The sequence below is a fragment of the Mesoplodon densirostris genome, chromosome 1, assembly GCF_025265405.1.
Source record: "Mesoplodon densirostris isolate mMesDen1 chromosome 1, mMesDen1 primary haplotype, whole genome shotgun sequence".
Lineage (NCBI taxonomy): Eukaryota > Metazoa > Chordata > Mammalia > Artiodactyla > Ziphiidae > Mesoplodon > Mesoplodon densirostris.
This window is the reverse complement of record NC_082661.1, coordinates 177,793,580-177,818,131: the sequence shown is the minus strand read 5'-3', so window position 1 is coordinate 177,818,131 and position 24,552 is coordinate 177,793,580. Positions and strand designations below refer to the sequence as shown.

Below are 24,552 nucleotides of genomic sequence, written 5' to 3'. Positions count from 1 at the left end.
CAGCTCCAAATTTCCTACAGGGGGTCAGATTGGCCAGCTCATCATCACAAGCAGCGTCCACAAGCCATAGGGACCTAGCAGCCTGAGATGGTGTCATCTGGAAGCTGGTACAGAAGAGGGCAGCAGGACAATGAGTGGGATGAGCCCCAAATCCATCTAGTACATTTTAAAAGATAGACGATAGCCCAATGGGACAGAATAGAGCTCTTAGAACCAGACCCACATATAAATATGGGAACTTTATATATGATGAAGATGGCACCACAGATCAATGAAGAAAAGATGACTTGTATAGTCGCTGGTGTTGGGAAAACTAACTCACTATATGGAGAAAAATAAAACGAGATCCCTACCATGCACTGTATACCAAGGTAGACTCCAGACGGATTAAAGACTTCAATGTGAAAGGTGAAATATAAAGCTCATAAAAGGAAACGTGGGGGTATATCTTTGTGACCTTGTAGTTGGAAAGGACTTCTTAACACCCAAGAACACATGCCATAAATGAAAAATTGATCATCAAAGGATTTCCAATTCCACTGAAATATATAGACAAAGTTAACAACAGATGACATGTGTGGAACAGATTTTTGCAACAATTAAAACCAACAAGGGACTAATATTTAGAACATATAAGGAATTCCTGCAAATCAATAGGAAAAAGTTGGTAAAGTCAATAGAAAAATAAGCAAAGTATATTCACAGAATGGGACACCCCAAAGATTAGTGGATATACGTATAGGTACCAAAACTGTCTAGAAATCAGAGAAATGCAGATGGCAGTTACAATGACCAACTTCTTCATACTCACATGGGCATATGGGCCAGGTCCTCCCTCTGCCTGTTTTTGTATGATCTACAAGCTAAGAATGGATTTTAAAGATGAGTATTTTTGCAGTTGATTTGATGGTAGTAAACACTATCTTTGAACTCCACTTAAGTAAAGTATTATCCTTTGCCCCAAAATTCCATTCTTCTTACTAGTAGACCAGTGTTACAAAAAATTGTGCTCAATTATTGTTATACTTCAAATTTCATCAAAAATTTTGTGGAAATTTGTTTTCTCTCATTAAGTAAGTACCAACATAATGTCCTCAATTTTTCCTCTTGACCTGCAAGGTCTAAAACATTTACTATGGCCTTTTACAGAAAAGGTTTGCCAACCCCTACACTAAAGAATACTCTATATCAGTATGGAGGTTCCTTTAAAAACTAAAAATAGAACTACCATATGACCCAGCAATCCCACTACTGGGCATATACCCTGAGAAAACCATAATTCAAAAAGAGTCATGTACCACAATGTTCATTGCAGCTCTATTTACAATAGTCAGGACATGGAAACAACCTAAGTGTCCATCAAGAGATGACTGGATAAAGAAGATGTTGCACATATATACAATGGAATATTACTCAGCCATAAAAAGAAATGAAATTGAGTTATTTGTAGTGAGGTGGATGGACCTAGAGTCTGTCATGCATAGTGAAGTAAGTCAGAAAGAGAAAAAAAAATACCATATGCTAACACATATAAATGGAATCTAAAAAAAAAATGGTTCTGAAGAACCTAGGGGCAGGACAGGAATAAAGATGCAGATGTAGAGAATGGACTTGAGGACACGGGGAGGGGGAAGGGTAAACTGGGATGAAGTGAGAGAGTGGCATGGACATATATACACTACCAAATGTAAAATAGATAACTAGTGGGAAGCAGCCACATAGCACAGGGAGATCAGCTTGGTGCTTTCTGTCCACCTAGAGGGGTGGGATAGGGAGGGTGGAAGGGAGACGCAAGAGGGAGGGGATATGGGGTTATATATATACATATAGCTGATTCACTTTGTTATACAGAAGAAATTAACACACCATTGTAAAGCAATTATACTCCAATGAAGATGTTAAAAAAAAAAAGAATACTCTGTATCAGTTTGAAGCCAGATACTATTAGATGAAATTACCATTTTTGTAGGTCAAAAATGGTCGAATGTCATCAGTTTCATAGGGTTCAACTTAATAGATGTACAGACAGCAAACTATTGTAGATAAATCTTTAAAACCTAGTGTTGAGTGATAAAAGAAATAGAATGGAACAGCATAATACCATGTCTGTAAGTTAAAAAAAAAACAAAAGCCACAGTAGATATTTAACAGTAATACATGCATATACAGAGACATTTAGCAAAGCACTGGATTGGTACTTCTTTGGAAGAAGAGAAGGAGTAGGATGGGAGGTAAAGGGGAAAACCCACCCAACTAATAATAACATTTACTAACATTTATCTGGTAATCACCACGTGCCTGGCACTGCTTTAAGCAGCTCATATATGAACTCATTTACTCCTCACAGCACCCCGATGATAAAGGTACTATCATTGTTGCCACTTTACTGATGAGGAAACTAAGCTCAGAGAGGTTAAGTAACTTGCCCAAGGCCACTGAGCTTGTAAACATCAAAGCCAGGATTTGGACCCAAGCAGTTTGGACTCCAGTTTTGGAGATCAAATCTGGAGTCCAATAAAATGGATATAGTTCAGAGGGATGTAGATGGACCCAACAGATCTGAAGAAGCAAACTCCCCTTTTACCTAAACCCTACACCCATTCCATGCCCAGGAAATCTCTGCTGTTTCTTTCTCATCTTGCTTCTCTGGGACTCAAAGGACCTACCTCAGACACTGGCCATCCTACAGGCACAGTGGCCAAGGAGTTAGGAGGGACAGACCCTGTCCCTAAACTGACTCAACCTGGAGTGATGGGATGTGCCACCTACAGGACAAAATGACCAACTGGCTGCTCCCTGAGAAGTGGCTTTGGCATTAGTATGCTAAGGTAGCAGCTAAGGGCTTTGGATCTGATAGATCTGAGTTCAAATTCTAACTCCAAGTTCAGCTGCCTGTGGGACCACAACAAATCACTTCTGTAAATTGACGTTCAAACCCCTGCCTAAAAGAGAAGGCAGTGCTTACTTAGCACAATGACTGGCACATAGTAAATGCTCAGTAAATTACTACTGTTCCCAAGTTCATTCACATCACCTAGGAGAAGTGACTGCTTTTCACTGCACCTTCTTGAAAGAAGGGTACTTGGGAAGAGCAGAGAGGAGCCTGTGTCATCCCATTTACCTGATTAGTCTGCTTGTTCCACTGTTATCCATCTTTCTGTACTCCGCCCTTCCTTCAAACCTTATCTTCCCACTTACCGCCTCTGGAAGCCTTCCCTGACCACTCAACTTGCCCCTTCTGCTGAGCTGATGGGAGCAGGTTGGTCACTCCCTTTCCTTTTCTCATGGGAGGTTCATGCTCACCAACCAGATCAGCTTCCATTTGCTCTCTGACCCGCTGTCCCCCACCCTGTGCCCAGGACCGTGTCCCCTCTGGCCTATGGCTGCCTGGTTGGCTCGGGGTCCACAAGCATCTGCCTTCTTATCTTCATTCTCTTCCTCCCCATCATGGTGATCATGGAATCCCCTGGAATCCACATGTCCACCAGGCCCCTAGGACATGAGCCTCTGAACCCTGGAAGCCTGCTTGGGCCCCATCCACATTCCTCTGGGAACCTAGAAAGCAGCCTTCCTTTCCTAAGGGGCTCATGTGTGCCTGAGCAGCTGCCAGGGGCCTTCACCTAAGTAATCCATCCTCAGGATGACATTGCAAGGGAGGGATGGCCTTCCCATTTCACCCCATGAGACCATGGAAGCCGACCGGGTGTGGCCTGCCTGGGATTGCCCAAGTCACATGTGGCATGGCCACCCTTATCTCACATCCAGGACCTTTCTGCCACACCCCAGCCACCTCCACCCAGAGGTGACCATCTAACATCCATGTTTCTACCATGAAATCCATCCCCCTCCTTATTTTTCCGGGGAGCCAAAGGCTATACCAACCGCCTTTCCTCCGTGGCCCTTGTGACTCAGAACAGCTAATTGGGGCTTGGCTGGTGTTCAGCCTGGCCCTGGGCAGCCTCCTTGTGATTGGCACTGGTGTTCCTTGGCTCCAAGAGTGATGTCTTCTGCTTGGCTCCACTTGGGAGAGGAGGGAGGTTTGCACACAGTGTGGGCTCATCAGGGAGAAGGGACCGGCCTGGGGGGAGAGCAGAAGACAGAAAGCCGCTGTGACCGCACTCCTCTTGCAGCGTAATGAGGATGTCAGTGGAATCTCTCCCAAGGATGTCATGCCAGGCCCTCTACAGAGGTTGTATCTTATGCTGACAACAAGCTCTATCAGTGTCCCCATTACACAGAGGAAACAGACTCAGAAAGGTTATGTAACATTTAAGGTCATGCTAGACCAAGAAATGGCAGGTCTATGTGAGTCTGAAGTCCACGTGCTTTCCATGGGCCACTGTGCCCAATTGGGTCTTCATGAGAACCCTGTCATGTACAGACCTTGCCTATGCTGTTCCCATTTTATGGGTGGATAAACTGAGACCAAGAGAGTTCAAGAAACTCAAGGTCATATGGTTGGAGAAGTGGTAGACACTGAACTGGCTCCTGGTCCAGTCCTTATTCTGTCTACTGTACATAGAACTTTCCCATCCATGCTGGGAAGCCCCCCAATTCTGGGCAGTAGGAGTGTAACTAGGAGAGGAGAGGAGATAGTGTTGCCCTGGGCTGACATGAGAAACAGGTGGGAGGGGAGGCTGGGTTGTTGGAGGTCAAGAAGGCCCAAGCTGCAGAAAGTCTTGGAAGCAGGTAGACTTGGTGTGTTGGGCAGGAGGGAGAGATGTAGGGTCTTCCAGGAAGAGTGAAGTGCTGACCTGGTATCTTAAAGTGCCCCACTTGTGCAGCCCACCCCGTGGCCTGCCCCTCAGCCCAGGGCCCCCCACCCCCGCCCCACCCGCCACCGCCCAAGGCTCCCTCCCTCACCGGTTGGGGACATTCAGCCGCTGAGATCAGGTCTTTGCTTGAAGGACAGGTAATTAATCCCACAAAGTAATCCCAGCACACCCTGGCGGATTTATGGAGATCGCCTCTGTCCCAGGAACTCTGCCTTATCATCTTTCATTTCCCAGGCAAAGCGAGTGACTTGTTATATCACAGGCTTCATGCCAATAGGAATTTCATTTAGGGGTGTTCTCCAGGTGGAGGGAGATTGATAACGCGGGCCGGGGGCAAGAGCCTGTGGCGGTGCTAGGGTCAGGGAGGGAGGGGAGCAGAACAGGCACTATCGTGCTTTCGCCTGTCCCCTTGCCGGTCTCTGTCTTTCTCCCAACATCAGGGGCCCAGATACCATCCAGTCCAACCCTCCCAAGTCACAGGTGAGAAAACCAAGGCCCAGAGCAGCGAGGGAGGGACCTGATTCCCAGGCTCGCTCTTTCAGCTACTCTGCCCTAGCTCTCCCCACCCGCCACTCCCCACATGCCCTGCCCTGAAGCTGCCACAGGTGCAGGAAAATGTCACTCCATCGCCGGTGGCAGCTCCTCAAAACCCCCACGATGGACCTTGGAGCCTGCCTCCCTAGGGGGCTTTTATGGTGAGGAAGGGAGCAGAGGTTGGCATTCCTGGCAGCTCACCCCCCAGGCAAAGAAGGGTCAGTAGAGCTAGGAATGGGGACCTGGTCCTGGAGGTCAGGGTAGTCGCTTCCGGTCTATCGGCTCTGCCTCTAGCTTGCTGGGCAGTGTGAAGGTCCTTGTCCCTTTTTGTAACACGAAGAGTTGGGGCTCATTGGATTATTCATAAATATTTATCCAACCCCTCTCATGCATCAGCTCTGGGGACACAGCCATGAACAAGAGAGATAAAGCTGTTGCCCTCACGGATCTTATAGTTTAGTGAGAAAGACAGAAAATAAACAATCAAACAGATGAATGCACAAGATGATTTTAGAGAGTGACAAGGGCTTACAAGAAAATAAAACAGGGGATGGAGGTATGATGGAGAATGAGCTGCAGCCACTTAGCTGGGGTGGTGACTTTTTTGATACGGTGACATTTGAGAGGGACCTGAGCAACAGTGGAGGAGACAACCACGTGGAGCTGTGCAGGAAGTGAGTTCCAGGCAGAGGAAACAGCATGTGCAAAGGCCCTGAGACAACAATAAGCTGTGTATATTTAAGAAACAGAAAACTGGAAAAAGAGGTTTGATGAGGCTTCAGTGTAGTGGAGAGTCGAGGATTAGGAGAAGAAAGTGTGGTCAGAGAGCTGGACAGGGACTGATCATTTTAGGGGCTTGCAGACCAGGCCGAGGAGTTGGGGTTATTCCATTTGCACTGGGAAGACACTGCAGTGGAGTAACTTGATCTGCCTCAGGCTTTTGAAAGATGTGCTGGCTGGAGAATGGGCTGGAGAGGGGGCAAGAGGAGAAGCAGGGAGACCAGCTGGAAGCCCACTGGGGTGGCCAGGTGAAAGATAACATGGAGGGTTCGTCATGCGAACCATCTTGGCTGCATCCATCTGTCTGTCCAGCCACTCACACCTCTTCCATACCACCCAGGCTTCTTCGGCAGCCTTTCTTCCTTGGGAGGGCCTGGTCACTGTTCTGAGCCCTCCGGGCCTCGCCTGCTTTTCCCTACCCCAGCTCATCCCTCCTGCATCTTCCCACAACTCTCTAGACAAAGCTCTCAGGGGCCGGCCTCAGAGCCGCTCTGCCCACACCCACCACTGCATCCATGCTCCCCCACCCCACCCTCAGAGCAGGTGGGCAAGCTACAGGCACCCCAGAAGGGAAGGGAGGACCTTGTCACTGCCCAGAGAAGGGGGGACAGCGTGGCAGCATGCAGGACCGCCCTCGCCAACTTGGCAGCCCCTTGTCGACAGGAACCAAGCCTGATGGGGCTGGCTCCGTCCTGACGCTCACACCCAGCTCTCGGTAATTAAAGCCATAAGTCATCTTCGGACAGGAGAGCTGCAGGCTGGGGCTGCCACAGCTGGCATTGCTGGGAGGGAGAGTGGGCACATCTGGGCAGAGGTTGGAGGGGGCCGAAAGTCAAAGATTGCCCTCCGTCTGGCCTGGGATGAAGGATGTTTGGGCTCTGAGGCTCTGCTTGGTGCCAGGGGCAGTGCCAGGAGCTTCCTTCACAAACAAGGGTTTACTTCCTCTTTTCCATGGGCCCTGAGAGTCTCAAGCTTGCAAAACATCCCCCCAAAATGCCATCTGTCTTCAGCTGGATCCTTTGCTTCCCCTCCCCTCCCCCAGAAGTATCCATTCACAGAGCTTGGAGTTGGGGGGGTACCATAGGGTACCCATCCCTTCAGCTGTGCTGGGAGCATCCCAGAGAAACTACCCCCCTGCCAAGGAAGTAGGAGTCTATAGCCCAGGCTAGCCCCTCTAATCAAGAAGGACCCCAGGCCATGCATCCTGAGGGTGGCCCAGTGGGAAGTACCCTGAACTCTGACCTGTGGCCTTTCTATTTCAAAAAATTGATCAAAGGCCTCGCGCAGATTTTGGTGGCTGATCATCCTCCCTAGCTAAAAAGGCAAGGACATCTCTCTTTTTCCTGTTTCTTGCTTGCTCAGCAGAAGTTCCTGCCTGTCTGAGCCAAGGGAACGGAAATGTCTCGGGACACCCCTCCCTGTCTGGCTGGGCTCACTCATCAAGCATTCTGAACATCCACTTGGTGTGGCGCGTGGGACCAGGGCCTGGAGACATAATGAGACATCTGGGACTGATGCTCATGCTGGGAGGATGAGGGCATTCTGGAAGCCAGGCTGCCAGGATGAAATGGTCACCCACCCCACTCACTCCACGCACCACACACACACACGTGCGCACGCGCGTGCATGCACCAGTCCAGGACCCCTGGCCTTCATCAGAGAAGCAGGGCCAGGATCACTGGCAAATGTGAAATATTAAATATTTAGAAAAGTATGGAAACTGACATAACATGCCTCCATATATTCATCACCCAGATAACATTTATTGACACTTTACCATATTTACTTCTGATCTTTTTTTCTTCTTTTTGCTCTTAAGAAATGGAACTTGACAGGTATTGTTAAAAGGACCTTTTCTTTCATTTTCAGTGATCTCGGAGGCTGGGTCTGAGGAGCAAGGGTTAACACCTCTAACCCTAACATCAGCCTCAGAAATGGCCCCCAACTTGCATATGGTCTGTCTTGGGTGACATTAAGGAATCATCAGCTTTGTTTCATGTGATAGTGGCATGTCTGTCTACATTGAAGTCCTTATCAGAGACATATACAGTATTTAAGAATGAACTGGAATTGGCTCTAATAACTCCAGTGCCGGGGGGAGGGGTGAGTTTAAAAGAAGGAAAATTGGCAAAATGTTGAAAATTGTTGACTCTGGGTGATGGGTACACAGGGCTTCGTTGTGCTCTTTTCTCTACATTGTTTATCTTTGAAATTTTCCATAGTAGGAAGTTTTTTTTTTTTTAAGTATGGTCCCAAAGCTGCTAGGGGACCCACCCCTGGTCTGGGATCCACATCCAACTGTGTCCTGGACGGGCCCCCAGACTTGAGCCAGACTTGAGGTTGACCCGTCTGGTGCCTCTAACTTGCTGTGTGATGTTAGCCAAGTTACTCACCATCTCTGACCCTCAGTTCCGCAGGGGGAGAAGAAGTTTGAACCTGCTGGGCTCTAAAGCATCTTCCATCTCTGACACTGGACACATCTACCTTGCATGCTCAGAGAGCCCACTGGAGGGCAGTGGGTTTCCCATCCCACTCCTCAAGAGAGCCTTTGCAAAAAGGATTCTGTAGCCAAATAAGTAAGAAAGACACCGCATCACAACATCCTTGTTCTGGCAAGTTACAAGCCACATTAGCCCATTAAAGGCTCTCACAAGTCCTGCAGCGAAGATGCCTGTTCAGCATTTCCCAGATGTATTTGACCACAGAACTTTAAAAAAGTTGGCCTTTCCTATACCCCAGGCGTCAGAGTTCCCGGGGACACCCTCTGGGAAACCCCAACCTTCCAGTTTTCACAATGGGAGCTCCTGCCCTGAAGGATGAATTTGCCATTTTTTCATGATGATTCTGATTCATATTCAGTAGAACACAATATTTGTGTTCCACATTGTCAAGTGGGTTTTGTACTTAAGTAAATCTGTAGTTTTCCCCCCTGCCCCCCTCATCATTCCCTGATCAGAAACATCTGCTTTGATGTCACATTCTGAGTCACTGACCAGATGCTGGAAAACCCTCTGACATCAGGAAACTGGGCCTGGCACAATCTGGAGCTTTCCTGGTGGGGCCTTCTAGAAGCAATGATTCTAGGGAGGAGTAGGAGAGAAAACACAGGCTTTGCCATCAAATGCTGTAGGTTCAAATTTCAGCTCAACCACTTACCAGCCATGTGACTTGGGACAAATTTTTTTTACCTCTCACCTCAGTTTAGTAATCAATGAGGATTAAGCTGCAAAGGATGTGTCGAGTGCTGAGTTTCCTTCCTTCTCCAAAAGAATTTATATCAACTAATATTTACTGAGCACTTACTATGTGCTGAACTAAATAGATGCATTACCTGCTTTTGTCTTCCCATCAGCTCCATGAGACGACTATTACCCCTCCCCTTTAACAGCCAAGGAAACTAAAATCCAGAGAGGGTAGGTAACTTGCCCACAGTCACACAGCTTATGAGGAATGATGCTGAGATTTTAGCCCTGGTCCTAGGCACTACAACATCTGCCCTTTTCAAAAAGATCTGACCCAGATGAAAAAATATTGATCCTCTCAACACCTGACCTTACCTGCCTGGTCAGCGCTTACTGGTCTTCGTGTAACCCAGATGGTATGTCAGGCCGTGCATCCTTGGCTAAGCGCTCATAGACAACCATGGACTCCTAAAACTGAAAGAGTCTGTGGGGACTTCCAGGTTCCCTGAATCCCCAAGCCCCCAACCCCATCCCTCAGGGCCCCTTTTGGGGGTCATGGGGGTGCCAAGTGTGCTGGACTCCAGCATATCCCCCTCATCTGCTTCAGCCAGGGCAGCTAGCTCTGGTTTTGGTTGTTTTATATACTGGGATTCTGTGGAAGATTTTGTCTGATTAAAGGATTTGCTACTAAAACAAAGAAATTTGAAAACCGCTGCCATAGAAGAGCCCCCTCTTTTTTAAACAGGAGAGGACCCTGAGGCCCAGAGAGGTAAAGTAACTTGCCCGGGATCACCAGCTATCCTCCTGAGCCCAGGCAGACCTCCCTCCTCTCTTCAGGACTCAGCAGGGACCAGATTGAGGGGGGCTTCTCAGCCCTCAGGGAGCCCCTCAAGGTCAGTTGTCAGGGCCGCTTCTGTCAGTTGGTAGCCAGTTTCTATGAAGATAACTGTGTCTGAGGCTGGCTCCCTGAACCTCGTCCAACCACATCTATTTCTGGGCCGCGGAGCCCTGACGGAGCACAATTTGATTCATAAATTACCCAGCTCAAGGTGTGTGTGATGGGCTCTCCTTCCCAGATTTGAAAGTCATTCACTCCAGAACTTGCGGCACTTGGGGCCGAAGGAGGGGCAGCTGTGGGATCAGCACTCAGAGAAGGAAAGTGACAGGGGAGCTGAGGGGACGTGGGGATTCAGGGAGCATTGCACTGTGCCAGCTCCGTGCTTGTTGTTGAATCCTCCCAGCCACCACAGGAGGCACTTTCTACTATTATCATCCCTATTTGGCAGGTGAGGACACTGAGGCTCATAGAGGTGAGGTCACTTGCCCAAAGTCACGTGGCTGGAAGTAGCAGAGCTAGGATTCGAACTCAGGGCTCTCCGATGCCGACATTTTTCCCAGTCACGATGATGGCAAGACAAGGAACTGAACGAGCAGCGTTTAGAGGAAGAGGTTAGACCCTGGGAAATAGGATTGGAAGGGAAGGTTCAGGAGTGCCGAGCCTCCTCTTCCACCAAGTTCAGTGTGCACCGACAGCTGGCCTTGGACCCCACCCTGCCCCTCTTCGCCAGTCTTTCTTGTCTAACATCATTCAATTCCAGGCACTGCTTAGTTCCACCTGCCCCAGGCACCAGGTTCACTATTCTTGACACATACCCAGCATAGGCTCAGTACTTTACAGTTTGTAAAGCATTTTCTGGTCCCTTATCCCACTGAACCTCCAAATAGCCAAGTGAATAGGACAGGTATTCTCACCCCCAGTGAGGAAACTGAGGCTCAGAGAGGACCACAAGCCCACAAGCATGCATCTAGTCAGGTCCTTTATGAGTTCTTCAGTCAGCTTCTTTATATATTTGCTTTGTCCTTCCCCCAGGGGTGGCCAGTCTTCCCCCTTAGATGGTGGGTTCCCTGGGGGCATCACCCGCCCCCACCCCATGCCTCATTAGAGAGGCCTTATAGGATGGTAGGTGGTCTCTGGTGCCCCACTCCCCAAGAAGCCCCATCCCCTGGGCCTGCCTTTCCCATGTCTCAATGCTGGATCCGTGCAGGGGTGCTGGAGGTGGGGGTGATGGCCTCACTAGGATGACAGCACATACCCGCCTTCGTGCTTCCTTCTCCTTGGGCATCTGATCACTGTCCTCTTTGTTTTCTTAAGAAAACCCTCCTCCTTCCCCCCTCGCACTCCCGCTTTGGGACAAGGCCTTTCAGATCATCAAATATCAAACGCTTCTTATGCACAGGCTGAGATGGCTTTATCAGAGCCTGTAAATCTCCCAGAGCCGTGACACTCTCTTGAATGCCAAGCCTCAGGTGAATTATGTGGGCCAGTCCGGGGACCCAGTGCACCTCAGCGCCCACTCTTGGCCCAAGGAGGGGCTCCTGCTGAGGCTGGGCCTGGGTGTTCTGGGCCCACCTGCCCGGGGTCCTGGAGGTAACCAGCCTCCAGTCAAGTGAGCAAGTCAGCCTTTTTTTCCCTTCTCCTCACCTTGTTCTTCTCCTGGCCAGTCTCTGGCCCCCAGAGCCAAGGGAGCACCAGCTCCACCCAGGAGAGACCACGGCAGCTAGGAGGGCCATTTGAGACCCAAAAGACCCAGATTCTAATGCCAGCCTGGTCACTAAGAAACCAGGTGTTCTTGGACATGTTACTTCCCTGACTGACCCTCAGTTAACTCATCTGATAGCAGTGCTGGCCTTGCAGGGTGTCTTGAGAATCCAGTGAGCTCAGAATTGCTCTGCCAATGGGCAGAAGCATGCATCTTCCCTGTCTCTTGGGGGCAGCCTGGTGTGTGAACTAAGCCTCCAGGCTCTGGAGTTAAGCAGACTTGAATCCTGGTTCTGCCACTTACTGGTAGTATGACTTTAGGCAAATCACTTACTTTCTCTGTGCCTTGATTTTCTCACCTGTAAAATGGGAATAACGATGATGATGATGATGGTGATGATGATGATATGATGCCACCTGGCATGTGGAGTTGCCGTGACGAGTAATTGACCAATACATGGGAAGTGCTCAGAACCCATAATAAGTGGCCCTGGTTACTGCTCCTTTACTCACTGCCATCACCCAGTCCATGCTCTCATCACCAACAGGGCTTCCTGCCTCCAGGGCCTCCCCACAGCTGTGGACAAAAATCCAAACTACTTCCCCGGCATTCAAGGGTCCTACCTCCTGGCATCAGCCACTTCTGACACCACTTCGTGTGAACTCCACTTGTCCCACTGGCTCCCCACTTTGGAAGTGATTGTCCCCTCCAGCCCTTTGCTCAGAATGCCCTCCCCCTCTCCATACTGACCCAAATCCAGCCCTCTAAGGCCGGGTGGTGGATCCCCTGCCCCAGGCACCGTGAGCTTCCTCGCCTAGGTCGATGCCCCCCGGGCGCAGAGACCTTATCTTTTGCTGTTCAGACTCTCCAGTACCTTGCAAGCTCCTCTTTGAGTAAATCCCTTCCTTCATCCGGCTGAGGTAGCAGTGACCATGGTGGGAAAGGTCCCTGTCCTCAGGGAGATGAAATTCAGCAAATTATTGTCAGTCATGGTGGTAACCCAGGGAGACAAAGAATTACTCATTAAAGTGAATCGGTTTCCGACTCAGCCCACATCTAGCACCAACTTAGAGCACATAGACACACATCATCAAATGTTGGGGGTTTTTTGGTGGTAAATATACATAACATAAAATGTACTACTTTAAAGTGGCATTACATATACTCACAATGTTGTACACCCATCACCACTATCGAGTTCTAGAACTTTGGGGGTTACTCTTTAAGGTACTTATATTAATTCTTTTTACAAGTATAATTCACATAAATCAAAAAGGAAACGTTGGAGCTTCCCTGGTGGCAGAGTGGTTGAGAGTCCACCTGCCAATGCAGGGGACGCGGGTTCGTGCCCCGGTCTGGGAGGATCCCACATGCCGCGGAGCGGCTGGACCCGTGAGCCATGGCCGCTGACCCTGCGCGTCCGGAGCCTGTGCTCCGCAACGGGAGAGGCCACAACAGTAAGAGGCCCGTGTACTGCAAAAAAAAAAAAAAAAAAAAAAAAAAAAGGGATGGCTCTAGAGCAATGGTTCTCAACCAGGAATGATGTTGGCCCCCTCAACCCTCACCGCAGGGAACATTTGGCAATGGTCTGAAGATTTATTGGTTGTCACAACTGGGAGAAGGGGTGCTACTGGTTTCTAGTGGCTAGAGGGTAAGGATGCTGCTAACCACCCCACAATGCGTGGAGCAGTCTCCCACAGCAAAGAATTATCCAGCCCAAATGTCATGAGAAGCTGAGGTTGAGAAACACTGCTCTCACATCACTACTCAGAGATCATTTTTGTTAACATTTTGTCAACATTTCATTCCTTTTTCTATATATATATATATATATATATATATATATATATATATATATATATATATTTAAGCAACAACAAAAAAAGTGTCTTATGGAACTATGCTATTTTATGACTCCTTTGGGGGGAAAATGTCTGAAACATATATCTTTCAAGTCACAAACTTCTCTTTGCAACATTATTTTTAGTGGATGACCGAATTTCATATCATAACGTAATTAATCCCTATTGTTGGACATTAGGTTGTTCCCAATTTTCCTTAGTAAACAGCACCACGGTGAAAATCCTGGGAGCTGCACCTGTGGGCACATCCATGATTATTCCCTTTGGAGAAATTCGCCTGGTTACAGAGTAAAGGTTTTTCAGGAAATCAGGAGGTTCTGATCGCAGCCCTGGCCCCTGGCAATGCCTTCCTGATCCCCATTAAAGTGTCGTCAGAGGACCAGGGGCTGCCTCTCCCTATAGGTGGGGAGCTGGATGCTGCTGTAGGTGAGGGGGCCTGGCTTGACCCTTAGCAACCCTAACATAATAGGCTTTACTATCCTTGGCTACTCAGGTTAATGTTTCATAACTTGGAGCCAGATTAGTCAGAGTCCAGTCTGTGGTCTTATTACGAGAGGTGATCATTTATTGGTGTACTTGAGCTTGATGAAAACTGTCGTTCTGGTGAAACGCCTATAAGACAAGCAGACTGCAATTCCCACCTGCTTGCGGGGGGCTCAAAGATCGTCTTTCCCTGACTGGTCGGTAATAACTGTAATTAACAAGATGCACTCAGCTCAAACAAACATGTCACTGTGGTGGGGTGGGTGTGATAGTCCCAGCTGGAATTGCTAATTGGCTGACTCTTCCTCATAGCCCTGGTGCAGTTATGGTCTCTGTGATGTGTGACATTATAAGTCACCCTGGTACCATTCTGTCCTGTAACCTTCTACACTAGCCTCAGAATGGTGCCCTGACAACCCTGCTGCAGCCCATGCATCGGTCAAAAGCCTTCGTGGAGCACCTACTATGTATCACCAGGGGCACTTGGAGAAACCGGTCCCTGCACTCCCAGGGCTTATATTCCAGTGTGGGGAGACAGACAATAAGCCAACACATTAACAGATGAAAAGAGATGTTCAGAAAGTAGAAGTGGTTTAAAGGAAATAAAACAGGATAAGGGAGAAGAGAGTGATGAGGGTGAGAGTAGGATGGTGGGGTGACTAGAGAGGGCTCCTTTGAGGCCCCCTCAAAGGTCACCCCCAACTTTGAGCTGAGACCTGAATGCAGACAAGGCACCCACAGAGATCTGCAGGGTGAGCATTCCAGGCAGCTTCAGGGAAAGCTTTGGAGAGGGGGTAGGCCTAATCTGCCCCCTCCCTGATGGTCCTTAGGAGGGGCAGCAAGCTTTCAGCCTGCATCTCCTTCTCTGATAGAAAGCCAAGGTAACCCACACCGCTGGTTGCCATATGTTGGTCACAGAGCTGTTCAATGCAGCCCAGCCCAGGTGCCACCTGGGACTTGTCCCCCTTTGTCAGCAGGCAGCTAAGTAACAATTTTTAATTCATAAGATATCTTGCCCAAAGCCCATATCTCAGGCTGACTCCCAGTTTTCATTATGCAGTGATACAGTCTGTACGAGTCAGAATTATATGGCTCCACAGGACAGTGATGGGCCTGCATCCCAGCTTGTCCCACTGGCCCAGGCGGCATACACAGCACACACGTTGCTGTTTAACAGCTACGCCTGGTGGGGGGGCAGGGGGAATCCAGGGGCCTCTGGGTAGGGCATGAACTCTTTAGCTTAGTGAAAGCTGAGTTTAACTCCTTGTTACACCCCTTGCTCTGACCTAGGACCAGTTATTCTTTGTGCCTTCGTTTTTTCATCTGGAAAATGGGGATAATTGTACCTATCTCATGGGAGCTTTGTGAAATTGAAATATATTGGGCTGGCCAAAAAGTTCACTCACGTTTTTTGTAACATCCTATATAAATATACAAAAAAAAAAAAAAAAACCTTTGCACAGAGCCAGGCACAATGCATGTTGGATATTGTGGGGAAGGCCCCTCCTGACTCATTCTGGATAAGATGGGCCATAGTTGGGGCTAACCTGGTCCAGTTCTTGTATTCAGAAAACAGGCATAGCAGGGAAAGAAGGGACGGGAACCAAGACAGGCACCACTGTAGGTGCTTTACATACATGATCACGCCTGATCCTCACATAGTCCCGTGAGGTGGGAGCTGTTATCCACACTTTACAGATGAGAGGTTTGGCTCAAAGGAATTCACAGTTTGCAGGAGGTCTCACAGCTGGTAACTGGCAGATCTGTTGTTGGTGCTTAGGTGTTTTTTGCATCCTTCGAGTTCACGCACAGTAGGCAGTCTTCACTAGGGTGCTGATGTAACGGACTCCAGGCAGAGACTACGGCTGAAAGAGGGAGCACCAGGGGGAAGGGGGTATATATCCCAGTTCTGCTCACTTCCCTGGGGAGGATCCCTGGCCCTGGCCCTGGGGAGGGCCGGGTAAACAAGTCAGAGGCCAGGTGAGGGATCAGGGTCCCACTAGTCCTCTCATCCATTCAGCAACTAGCATTTGAGTGGAATGATAGTTGGGCCCAGAAGACCAACGAGATCATGAGCTCCTCATAAGCATGGCTTTTTTTTCTTCTTTTCTCAACCCCATGGCCCAGCATGGCCAGACCCAGAGTATGCCCGCACCTAGTGTGTGCTCATTGACCCTTCCTAACCCCTTCGGGGGGGCAAGAACCTTCAGGCCATCCAACAGATAGGGAATGAGCATTGTTCTAGGTACCATGGGGACGGAAGCATGACACCCTAGCCCTTACCCTCGAGGCGACGCTGGGTCTCTGGATGTGAGAACCAGGGAGGTTAGCCCACAGCACAGGGCTATTCTGAGGGTGCCAGCCCAGCTCTGGGGCTCAGTGGGGTGAGAGAGGGCGCAACCTCCAGGACTGGCTTCCTGAGGCTGGTGACATTGGTAATGGACCTTAAGAACAGACAGGACCAAGGTGGGAGCCATTGGTTTTCCTTTAACCTGGGGGCAGCAAGAGTGGGTTGCTGTCAGCCCAGCGGAGCAGACAAAGCAATTGAAAGTCATCAGCCTGTGTTCCCACACGCACCATCAGCTACTCACTAAACTGCTTTTCGCCCAGCTCCGCCATGGGTCAAGATGCTGCCGGGCGAGATAACAAGGGGACAAGATGTGGGAGTGATGAGATGTGGCAGGGGCCGGGAGGAGGGGCGCCTGGGGAAGGAGAGAGCCTGCTAGCCTTGAAGGAAGGAGGAGGTGGGAGGGTGAGCTCTCAAGGCCCAAAGAGAGAGCCACCCGCCTTCTCTCCAAGTCTGACCGTCTACCCTCACCTTCACACCCTCCAATCTAGTTTCCCTCTCCCTCTGCCTTTGACCATCTATGAAACAGAAGCCCTTTGCTTGACTCTGCTGCGCCCTCTAGCCGCCACTCGGCCTCTCTCCCTGTTCATTACACCAAACTCCGGGCAGCAGCAGCTGTACTAACGGTCCCCAGGGCCCCCCTCAGCCACTGTATCTCACAGTCTGACCTCCAGGGGCATCTGAAGATCCAAATGGGGGACCTTCGCCACATCTTCCTTATCCTGAGCCTCTCTTGGCACTGTATGACCCTGTCAACCATCTCTTTCTCAGAACTTCCCCTTCTCCCGCCTCTGGGCACCTGGCTCTATACTGGTTTCCCATCTGCCTCTCTGACCACTGCCTTTCTGTCTACATTTTCCTGTGCATCCTCACTGGAGCCATAGGTCTGCCCTAAAGGCCGGCTTGCCAGTGCCTTATATATGTCACCACCTTTGTGCTGACAGCCCCTGTCTTCCCACTCGAGTCACCATCCACCCCTCCCCTCCAGCTCCTGGAGGGTATCGCCACGTGGACATTCTACTGCTACATAAAACTCTATCATTTTATAAGGAATTTACCTAGAACTTTTCAGAACATAGAGAGTTTCTGTTTTGTTTTGGGTTTTTTTGCGGTACGCGGGTCTCTCACTGCTGTGGCCTCTCCCGTTGCGGAGCACAGGCTCCGGACGCGCAGGCCCAGCGGCCATGGCTCACGGGCCCAGCCGCTCCGCTGCATGTGGGATCCTCCCAGACCAGGGCATGAACACACGTCCCCTGCATCGGCAGGCGGACTCTCAACCACTGCGCCACCAGGGAAGCCCTGAACATGGAGAGTTTTTAACTAGGACTCCCTCTTGAGAAAAAAGCAACTTATTTGCCACCTCATTCTATGAAGAATGACAATCTCTTATTTGTCTCACCCTGTTCCTTGTCCCTTAGCACCGGGCCAGGTGCAGAGTGGGTGCAAACGTGTGTAGGGCAAATGCCTGCAGGGAGAAAAAGAGAGGCGTAAATCTCACTCCAGGCCAGCCACTCACCAGCCATGTGACCTTGAACAAGTTATTTAACTTCTCTGAGCCTGCTTCCTCACATATAACACAGGGTGTCTTCTTCTAAAGTTATTGTGAAGACTGAGTAATATAATTGTGCAAACATCTTAACTCAGTGCCTGGCACAGGGAAGTGTTCAACAAACTGTAGCTACTATGTTTTAATAAACAGGGGAAAGAGGGCTGTGACTTCCCTTCAGCAGCCTTTTGTGCTTCTGCAGACTCGATTCACATCTTCTCAACCTCCCTCTTGCAAATATGAAGAGGTCTCGATGCCTGAAGCTCCTGGAGGATGTGGCTGTCCCACAAGAGAACCAGCAGAGCTAGGAATGACCTGTTTCTTCCCTTGTGTGAACGCTTTAAGTCACCAGTTCCCAGAAGTCTTAGGGTGCCCAAGGTGCAGCCTTACTCCCTGCAAGGACCCCTCCCCTGCCAGGTACATCCCCTAGGACAGCACCTGTCGACCCAGGGAAAGCAGCTGCCCTTCTGCTCAGCAGTGGGGGCTGAACAGGTGAAAGGCATCCCCCAGTGAGCCACCCCCAGCCCCCTGGTCCCCATGGGACTTGGATAAAGAGTGTCTGGGAGACCAGAGGGCTGACAGGGTGGTATCAGTTTCCAGGATAGCAGAGAAACTTATGTGTATGGTTTCCAAGCCCACGGCCCCCCCGGGGAGGGAGGATGGGGGAGAGGGGTGATAAAGGAGGGAAGCAAGGAAGTGGTGACCCACCCCGAGGCCGGAACCCTGGGTGTGATGCCCTGTGGACCTGAGGGTTTTGTTCTCAGCCTTGGCCTCAGGGCTGCCACCTTGTACATCTGGGCCCTTGGTTGTGAGGCTCTCCTGGCAAGAGGATGGGTTGGCTTAGTGCTCCCGCTGGGCAAAAGCTCTAGGCACAGGCTCCTGGGTGGAGGAGACGGTCCATGGTGCTGTCTTGGTGCAGGACAGGCGGCCAACATTTATTGAGAGGTTCCTATGTGCCAGACACTGTATTAATTCATTTAATCCTCACAACAACACTCTGGGGTGGGTACTATTATTACTCCCATTTTATCAACGAGGAAACTGAGGCCCAGATATGTAACTTGACCAAGGTGACCCAGCTAGCTAGTAGCAGAGCCATGATTGGAACTCAGGGCATAACTGCTTCTCTGTTCCATGTTGCTTTCCTTCAGGGGCCTTAGCTTAGCAAGTTCTTATACACTCAATAGTGTGATTTTATTCTGAATGCAGATCTTTCGTGTGAGACTGAAGACATGAACCTTGCCTGCTTTTCTCTGCTGATTCTCTAGCATTTTGTACAAAGTAGGCGCTTGATATGAACTGGAATGAATGAGTGATCTGATCAGTCAATCAGTCTTTGAATGAGACCTGCCTTGCTTGGGGCACAGGGCTCACCTCCTGTCCCTGCCCAAGCCAGCATCCCAGTGAGTGCTCATGTTGCCATGGTGACAGTAGGAATATCAGAGGCAGTGACTCACTTAGATGGCCTTGTCAGCTCCCTGGGTGTAACCCTTTCTGACTGTTGGTCCTGGCAATTAGTCACTCGTACTTTGCAGGAGGCTGAGAGGTGAACTCTCCACACAGATGTGTGAAAAAGAATGTGTTTGTGTGTGTGTGTGTGTGTGTGCGCGCGCGCGTGCACGCACAGGCGTGTATGTGTGTTGGGGGCAGGGTCCTTGAGTTTGAATTTGTACCAGTTGAGGGGTATTTGCCTGCAGGTTGGTTGGAGAAGGTGCCTAGGCTGGGAGAGGGGTATTTTATGTGCTGGGGACAGACTCGGAGTTGGGAGTGGGCAGTGTGGCCATGAGTAGGGCAAAGGTGCTGAGTGCGGGACCCAACTGAGTTTGCCAGGGGTGATACCCTTATTTTCCAAACTGAAATCCACAGCACATCGTTCGACAAGAGGCTTCTGGTTTGTGAATGATTTATAGGAAAACACTGGCAAAGATAAAAGTTGAATCACATGTAAACATTGATAGCTTCCTTTATTGGGAAGAATAAATTTATATGAAACTCTGGAATGATGGGATGCCGGACAGGGGCGCTGAGGAGGCGGGGCCCATGCCTGTGTGTGTGGTGGGGAAGGGGTGTGAGAGGCAAGAGGCTGGAGGTCTTGCCTCAGGGCAGCCGTGCAGCTCAGCATTTAGGGGCTCCGAGGACCCAGCCCCTAAAGCACCCTGCGCTGCCCATGCTTCAGCCACCTCAGCACTGATCACCCTGTCACGGGAATACCTGGTTGAGGGCCACATCTTCCACCGGAAGGTGTCCCAGGTACACTGTAGTAGCTCAATAATTGTTTGCTGCATGGATTAGCTAATGATGAGCAGATGAAAGCACATGTCCTCTTGTTTCCCCAGCAGCAGAATTCCTAGCTAAAACAACTCCTTTATATTCATGCATGTGTATGCCTCCTTGCAATTCTTTCCTCCCCACTACACAAGGGCAGCTGTACAAAAGCCCTCAGGAGGGTACCCAGGCCGCAGGACACAGGCTTAGGAAAGGTGGAGGCTGGAGTGACGTCCCCTCCCTGGCCTGGCCCAGGTCAGAGTCTCCAAAGCCCACACTCTGAGAGTGACGTGAGACCCGGCCGGGCTCTGCTGTCAGCAGCCGTCTCTCCCCTGCCTCAGACAACCTCTGCCGTGGGCTGGGAGTAGACCACCTTGCCGGCCAGCACAGAGGGGCTGAGAACGGCCCCTGCCTCAGAGTCTAAAGTTAGAGAAGGACGTTGTCTCCCCTCTTCTTTTGCCCTAGTTAATCCAAGAGAGGATATGAGCCTGTGTGCGGATCCCTTTAGAGCCGGGGAAGGGGCGGAGCAGGGAGATACAGCAGCTTCCATGGGCGATCCTGGTGTCCACCTTGTGTGTTGGAGGCTTGGATGTTAGTTCCCGCCTATGGAATCCGTGTCCCTCCACCCCCTTCCCCAATCCCGCCTGTCTTCCAGGGTCCAGCTCCAACAACATTTATGAAGTACCTACTTTGTGCCGGGAACCTTTCGAAGCCTGTACCTGTGTATATATTTTTTCTCATTCATTTAATTCTCATAACCCTATGAGATAGATCCATTATTCTCCTCATTTCACAAATGAAGAGACCAGGAAGCAAAGTGGTTAGATAAGTTGCCCAAGGTCACACAGCTAGACAGTGGTGTAAGGAATTAATGTCACCTCCTCCATGAAGCTTTCCTTCTTTGAGCCTTCCTGTGTGTGAACAGCCTCTCCCTGCTGTGAACTGAGATGCTGATTCTTGTGGGTGTCAGAGCTCCCTTACGAGGCTGTCAGTGCTTCAGCGTCAAAAAAATCCTGGCAGAGTGACCTCTGCGTCCCCCACAGCGCCAAGCACAGGGCCTGGCCTTAGGACAACCCATCCAGGGGACTGCTGAATATGTGAATGAATGGCAGTGAGCGAGCGAGTATTTGAATGAACCAACACACTGGTTAATGAGGAGGAGAGGGGAGTGGAATTGAGGGTTTCCCAGTGAACACACAGCCTGATGAGAAGGGCACAAGGGTAAGTATGGGGGCCCAGGTGGGCTGGAAGCCGCCATCCTTCAGGAGCATGCTTGCCACTGTGTGCCCAGCATTGTCCAGGTACCTTGAGGAACGGTCGTGAAAGCCCCCCATCTTCAGCAGACTCTTAGGCTGGGTGAAAAGAGCACATTAACACACAGGAAGCAACTGGGGAACAAACAGAGCAGCAGCTACTGCCTGTAGGGCCGGAGGGGTAAGTGAGAGAGATTAGGACCATCTTCCTGGAGCAAGAGGAGGAGGGGCTGGCACTGGGTGGGAGGAAGACAGGAGGCAGGAATGGATCTGGGGAACCTGCGGAAGCCACTGTGAGGGCCAGGTACCTGTGGGGCAGCATAAGACAAAGCTGGTGGGTGAGAGAGGGGTGGGGTACATTTGAGCCAGTGCCATTTGTGCGTGATTTTTGCCAGTACTTTAAATACATATTTTAAATTTTAATAAATACTTAAATACTTCTAAAATTGAATTTTGTTTTTAACTTATATTTGTCATAAAAGGAAACTTTATATCACTGCCATATAGAAAAGTAGAGTAAAATAGAACAGACTAGAAAGAACAGAATAGAATAGGAAATGACCATAAAAATAAGCACAAGGGAAACAAAACAAGGCTAATGCCTTCGTCCACTGTGGCTGCCATAACAAAACACCACAGACTAGGTGGGTTATACACAGTAGAAATTTGTTTCTCACAGTTCTGGAGGCTGGAAGTCCAAGATGAGGGTGTCAGCACGGTCGGGTGACGGCCCTCCTCCTGGTTCAGGTGGCGCCTTTTTGCTGAATCCTCATATGGTGGAAGGGGCAAGGGAGCTCTGTGGGGTCCCTTTTATAAGAGACAAATCCCGTTCAGGATGGGTTCACCCTCGTGACCTAAGCCCAAAAGCCCCACGTGCTAATGCCATCACCTTTGGAGGTTAGGATTTCACCATATGAATTCGGAGGGGGGACACAAATATTCAGACATAGCAGTCACTGAGTCCTCACTGGGTACTACTCCCTTTGAAAGGCTCTGAGCCTGAAGCCTGCTCTCTCTCTGTTAAAAAGGAAAAGAAGCAAGTGTTAGACAGGCTGTTAAAGACATATAAGCACCAAACCAAGACTTTCTCCTTGACTCAGTAAGAGAGCCTTGGGGCAGATTGAATGGGCATAATGTTCTCATCCTGTGATTCAGGGCCATCTGCTGCCTGGGCTATGTGCTCCTTTGTACCCCAGAGTTCTCTGCCCTACTCATGGAACCAGCTCTCATTTTAAGTTATTGATTAGTCCTTAATGTCCAGAGAGGAGCCCTGGCCCCAGCCCCATGTCCACCTGCCCTAGGCCCCAGTCACACCCTGAATTCTTCTCCCTCTTGCAGGGAATACCAACAGCATCTTTGCCCTGGATTACATCAGCGGGGCGCTGACCTTGAATGGCCTGCTGGACCGGGAGAACCCCCTGTACAGCCATGGCTTCATCCTGACTGTGAAGGTGAGAGTGGGCACTGGGCAGCTCCATCATGGGTAGAGGGGATTCCCACACTGTGGTGCCAGCCTCCAGCGGTGCCCAGGCGGAGGGTCCAGGAGGTGGGTCACTTCTGTTCCCTTACCCTGCACTGATTCCCGGGGCTTGTGCCCAGGGCCCCTGTCAGGAAGGTCCAATGCTTGTCAGATGTGGGCCTTGTCAGGGGCCCTCTGCTGGGCATTTCTCAGCCCTTATCAACAACTGCAGAGGATTGCAACTTTCATCCCCATTTCAGGGGTGAGGAGGCACAAGTGTGTGCACACCCCGTGGTCCTCTCTATTATCCCATGATTTCAAGTTCTAATATAGCCAACTCAGATTCTTAGGTTTACCTCATTTCTGGGGTTTTCTCCCATTTCTAATTCTTGTGGCTTCCCTGGGGCTATTACCTGGTTAGGAAACAGTAATGCAGCGGGCAGGGGGCAGAGCTGTGGTGGTCCCCACCCCGGAAAGTGTGATGGAGCCATAGCCCCCTGCCCCCTGCAGCCCCCTGCCACTCATGACTGGTTTTAATTAAAATCAATAACTTGCTGAGGCATTCCCTGGGAAACCCGTTTAGGGTACAGATGCTGCCTGGGCCACAGGGGTCCTCCCCAGCCCCAGCCTTCGATTGAGAGGAGGGGGTGGTACAAAGACTGAGGAGAGGGGCTCTGGGAAGGAGGCCCTTCCATTGGTATGGGAAGGATGGTGCAGCCTGGCCCTTCATTGCTCTCCTTGACCTTGAGAAGGCCTGTGACAGCGATGGATTGATTAGCCCTGACTCGCCCACTGGCTCTGTCCTCTCTACCCAGATGTGCACATGCGGGCCAGTGGGGAAGGGCAAGCTAACACGGCCTTTCCCCCATCCGGAGCCAAGCCCGAGGCCCCCTCCCAGCCTCCCCTCCTGTCTCTGCTCCCTTCCTACGGAGGCAGGCAGTTCCAATAGAGAGAGCTGCTCCCTAGTCCCAGCGCCAACTCACTGTGCAACCCTGAGCTCAGCTTTTCCATCTTTATATAGAGTATAAGGATGAGTTCCCACACTTGGCTGTGAATCCAGATCCCCTGGGGAGCTGGTAAAAGATACCTAGTCCTGGGCCTCTTGCCCAGAGATTCTGGTTCAAAAGGTTGGGGTGGGACTGGGAATGGGTATTTTGTGGCCCAAGGACTCTGGCCCAGAGACTGGGTGCCCAGGTGTCTGAGTCCATCTATTTCCAAGTCCAACCCAGACCTTCACGTTGCCTAGCACAGTGTTCAGTCCATAGCAGATGCTGAATTAATTCTCAATTATCTGCTGGCACAAATGTTCTTGGCCTTGGTTTCATCATTTGCCAAATGAATAAAGACTGTCCCTTTGCCCCTAGATGAACCCCTAAATCTATCTTGTCTTCCCCACCCCACCTCATCCCCTTGGTTCTAGAATCCCACTGCCTGAGTTTGATACTTTCTCTGTCTGTGTGTCCTTGTACAAGTTACTTAACCCCTCTGAGCTTCAGTTTCCCCATTGGTAATGGAGATCAGTAAAA

The 24,552-nt window shown here is 50.1% G+C and overlaps 1 protein-coding gene across 1 annotated transcript in view; it reads left to right on the top strand.

Moving 5' to 3' along the window:
* Nucleotides 1-24,552, top strand: part of CDH23 (cadherin related 23) — a 408,054-nt gene that overhangs the window by 151,592 nt on the left and 231,910 nt on the right. Inside the window, exon 9 of the mRNA XM_060092078.1 lies at nt 22,906-23,018. Coding sequence (XP_059948061.1) covers nt 22,906-23,018 — 113 coding nt within the window. The remainder of the gene's footprint in view (nt 1-22,905; nt 23,019-24,552) is intronic.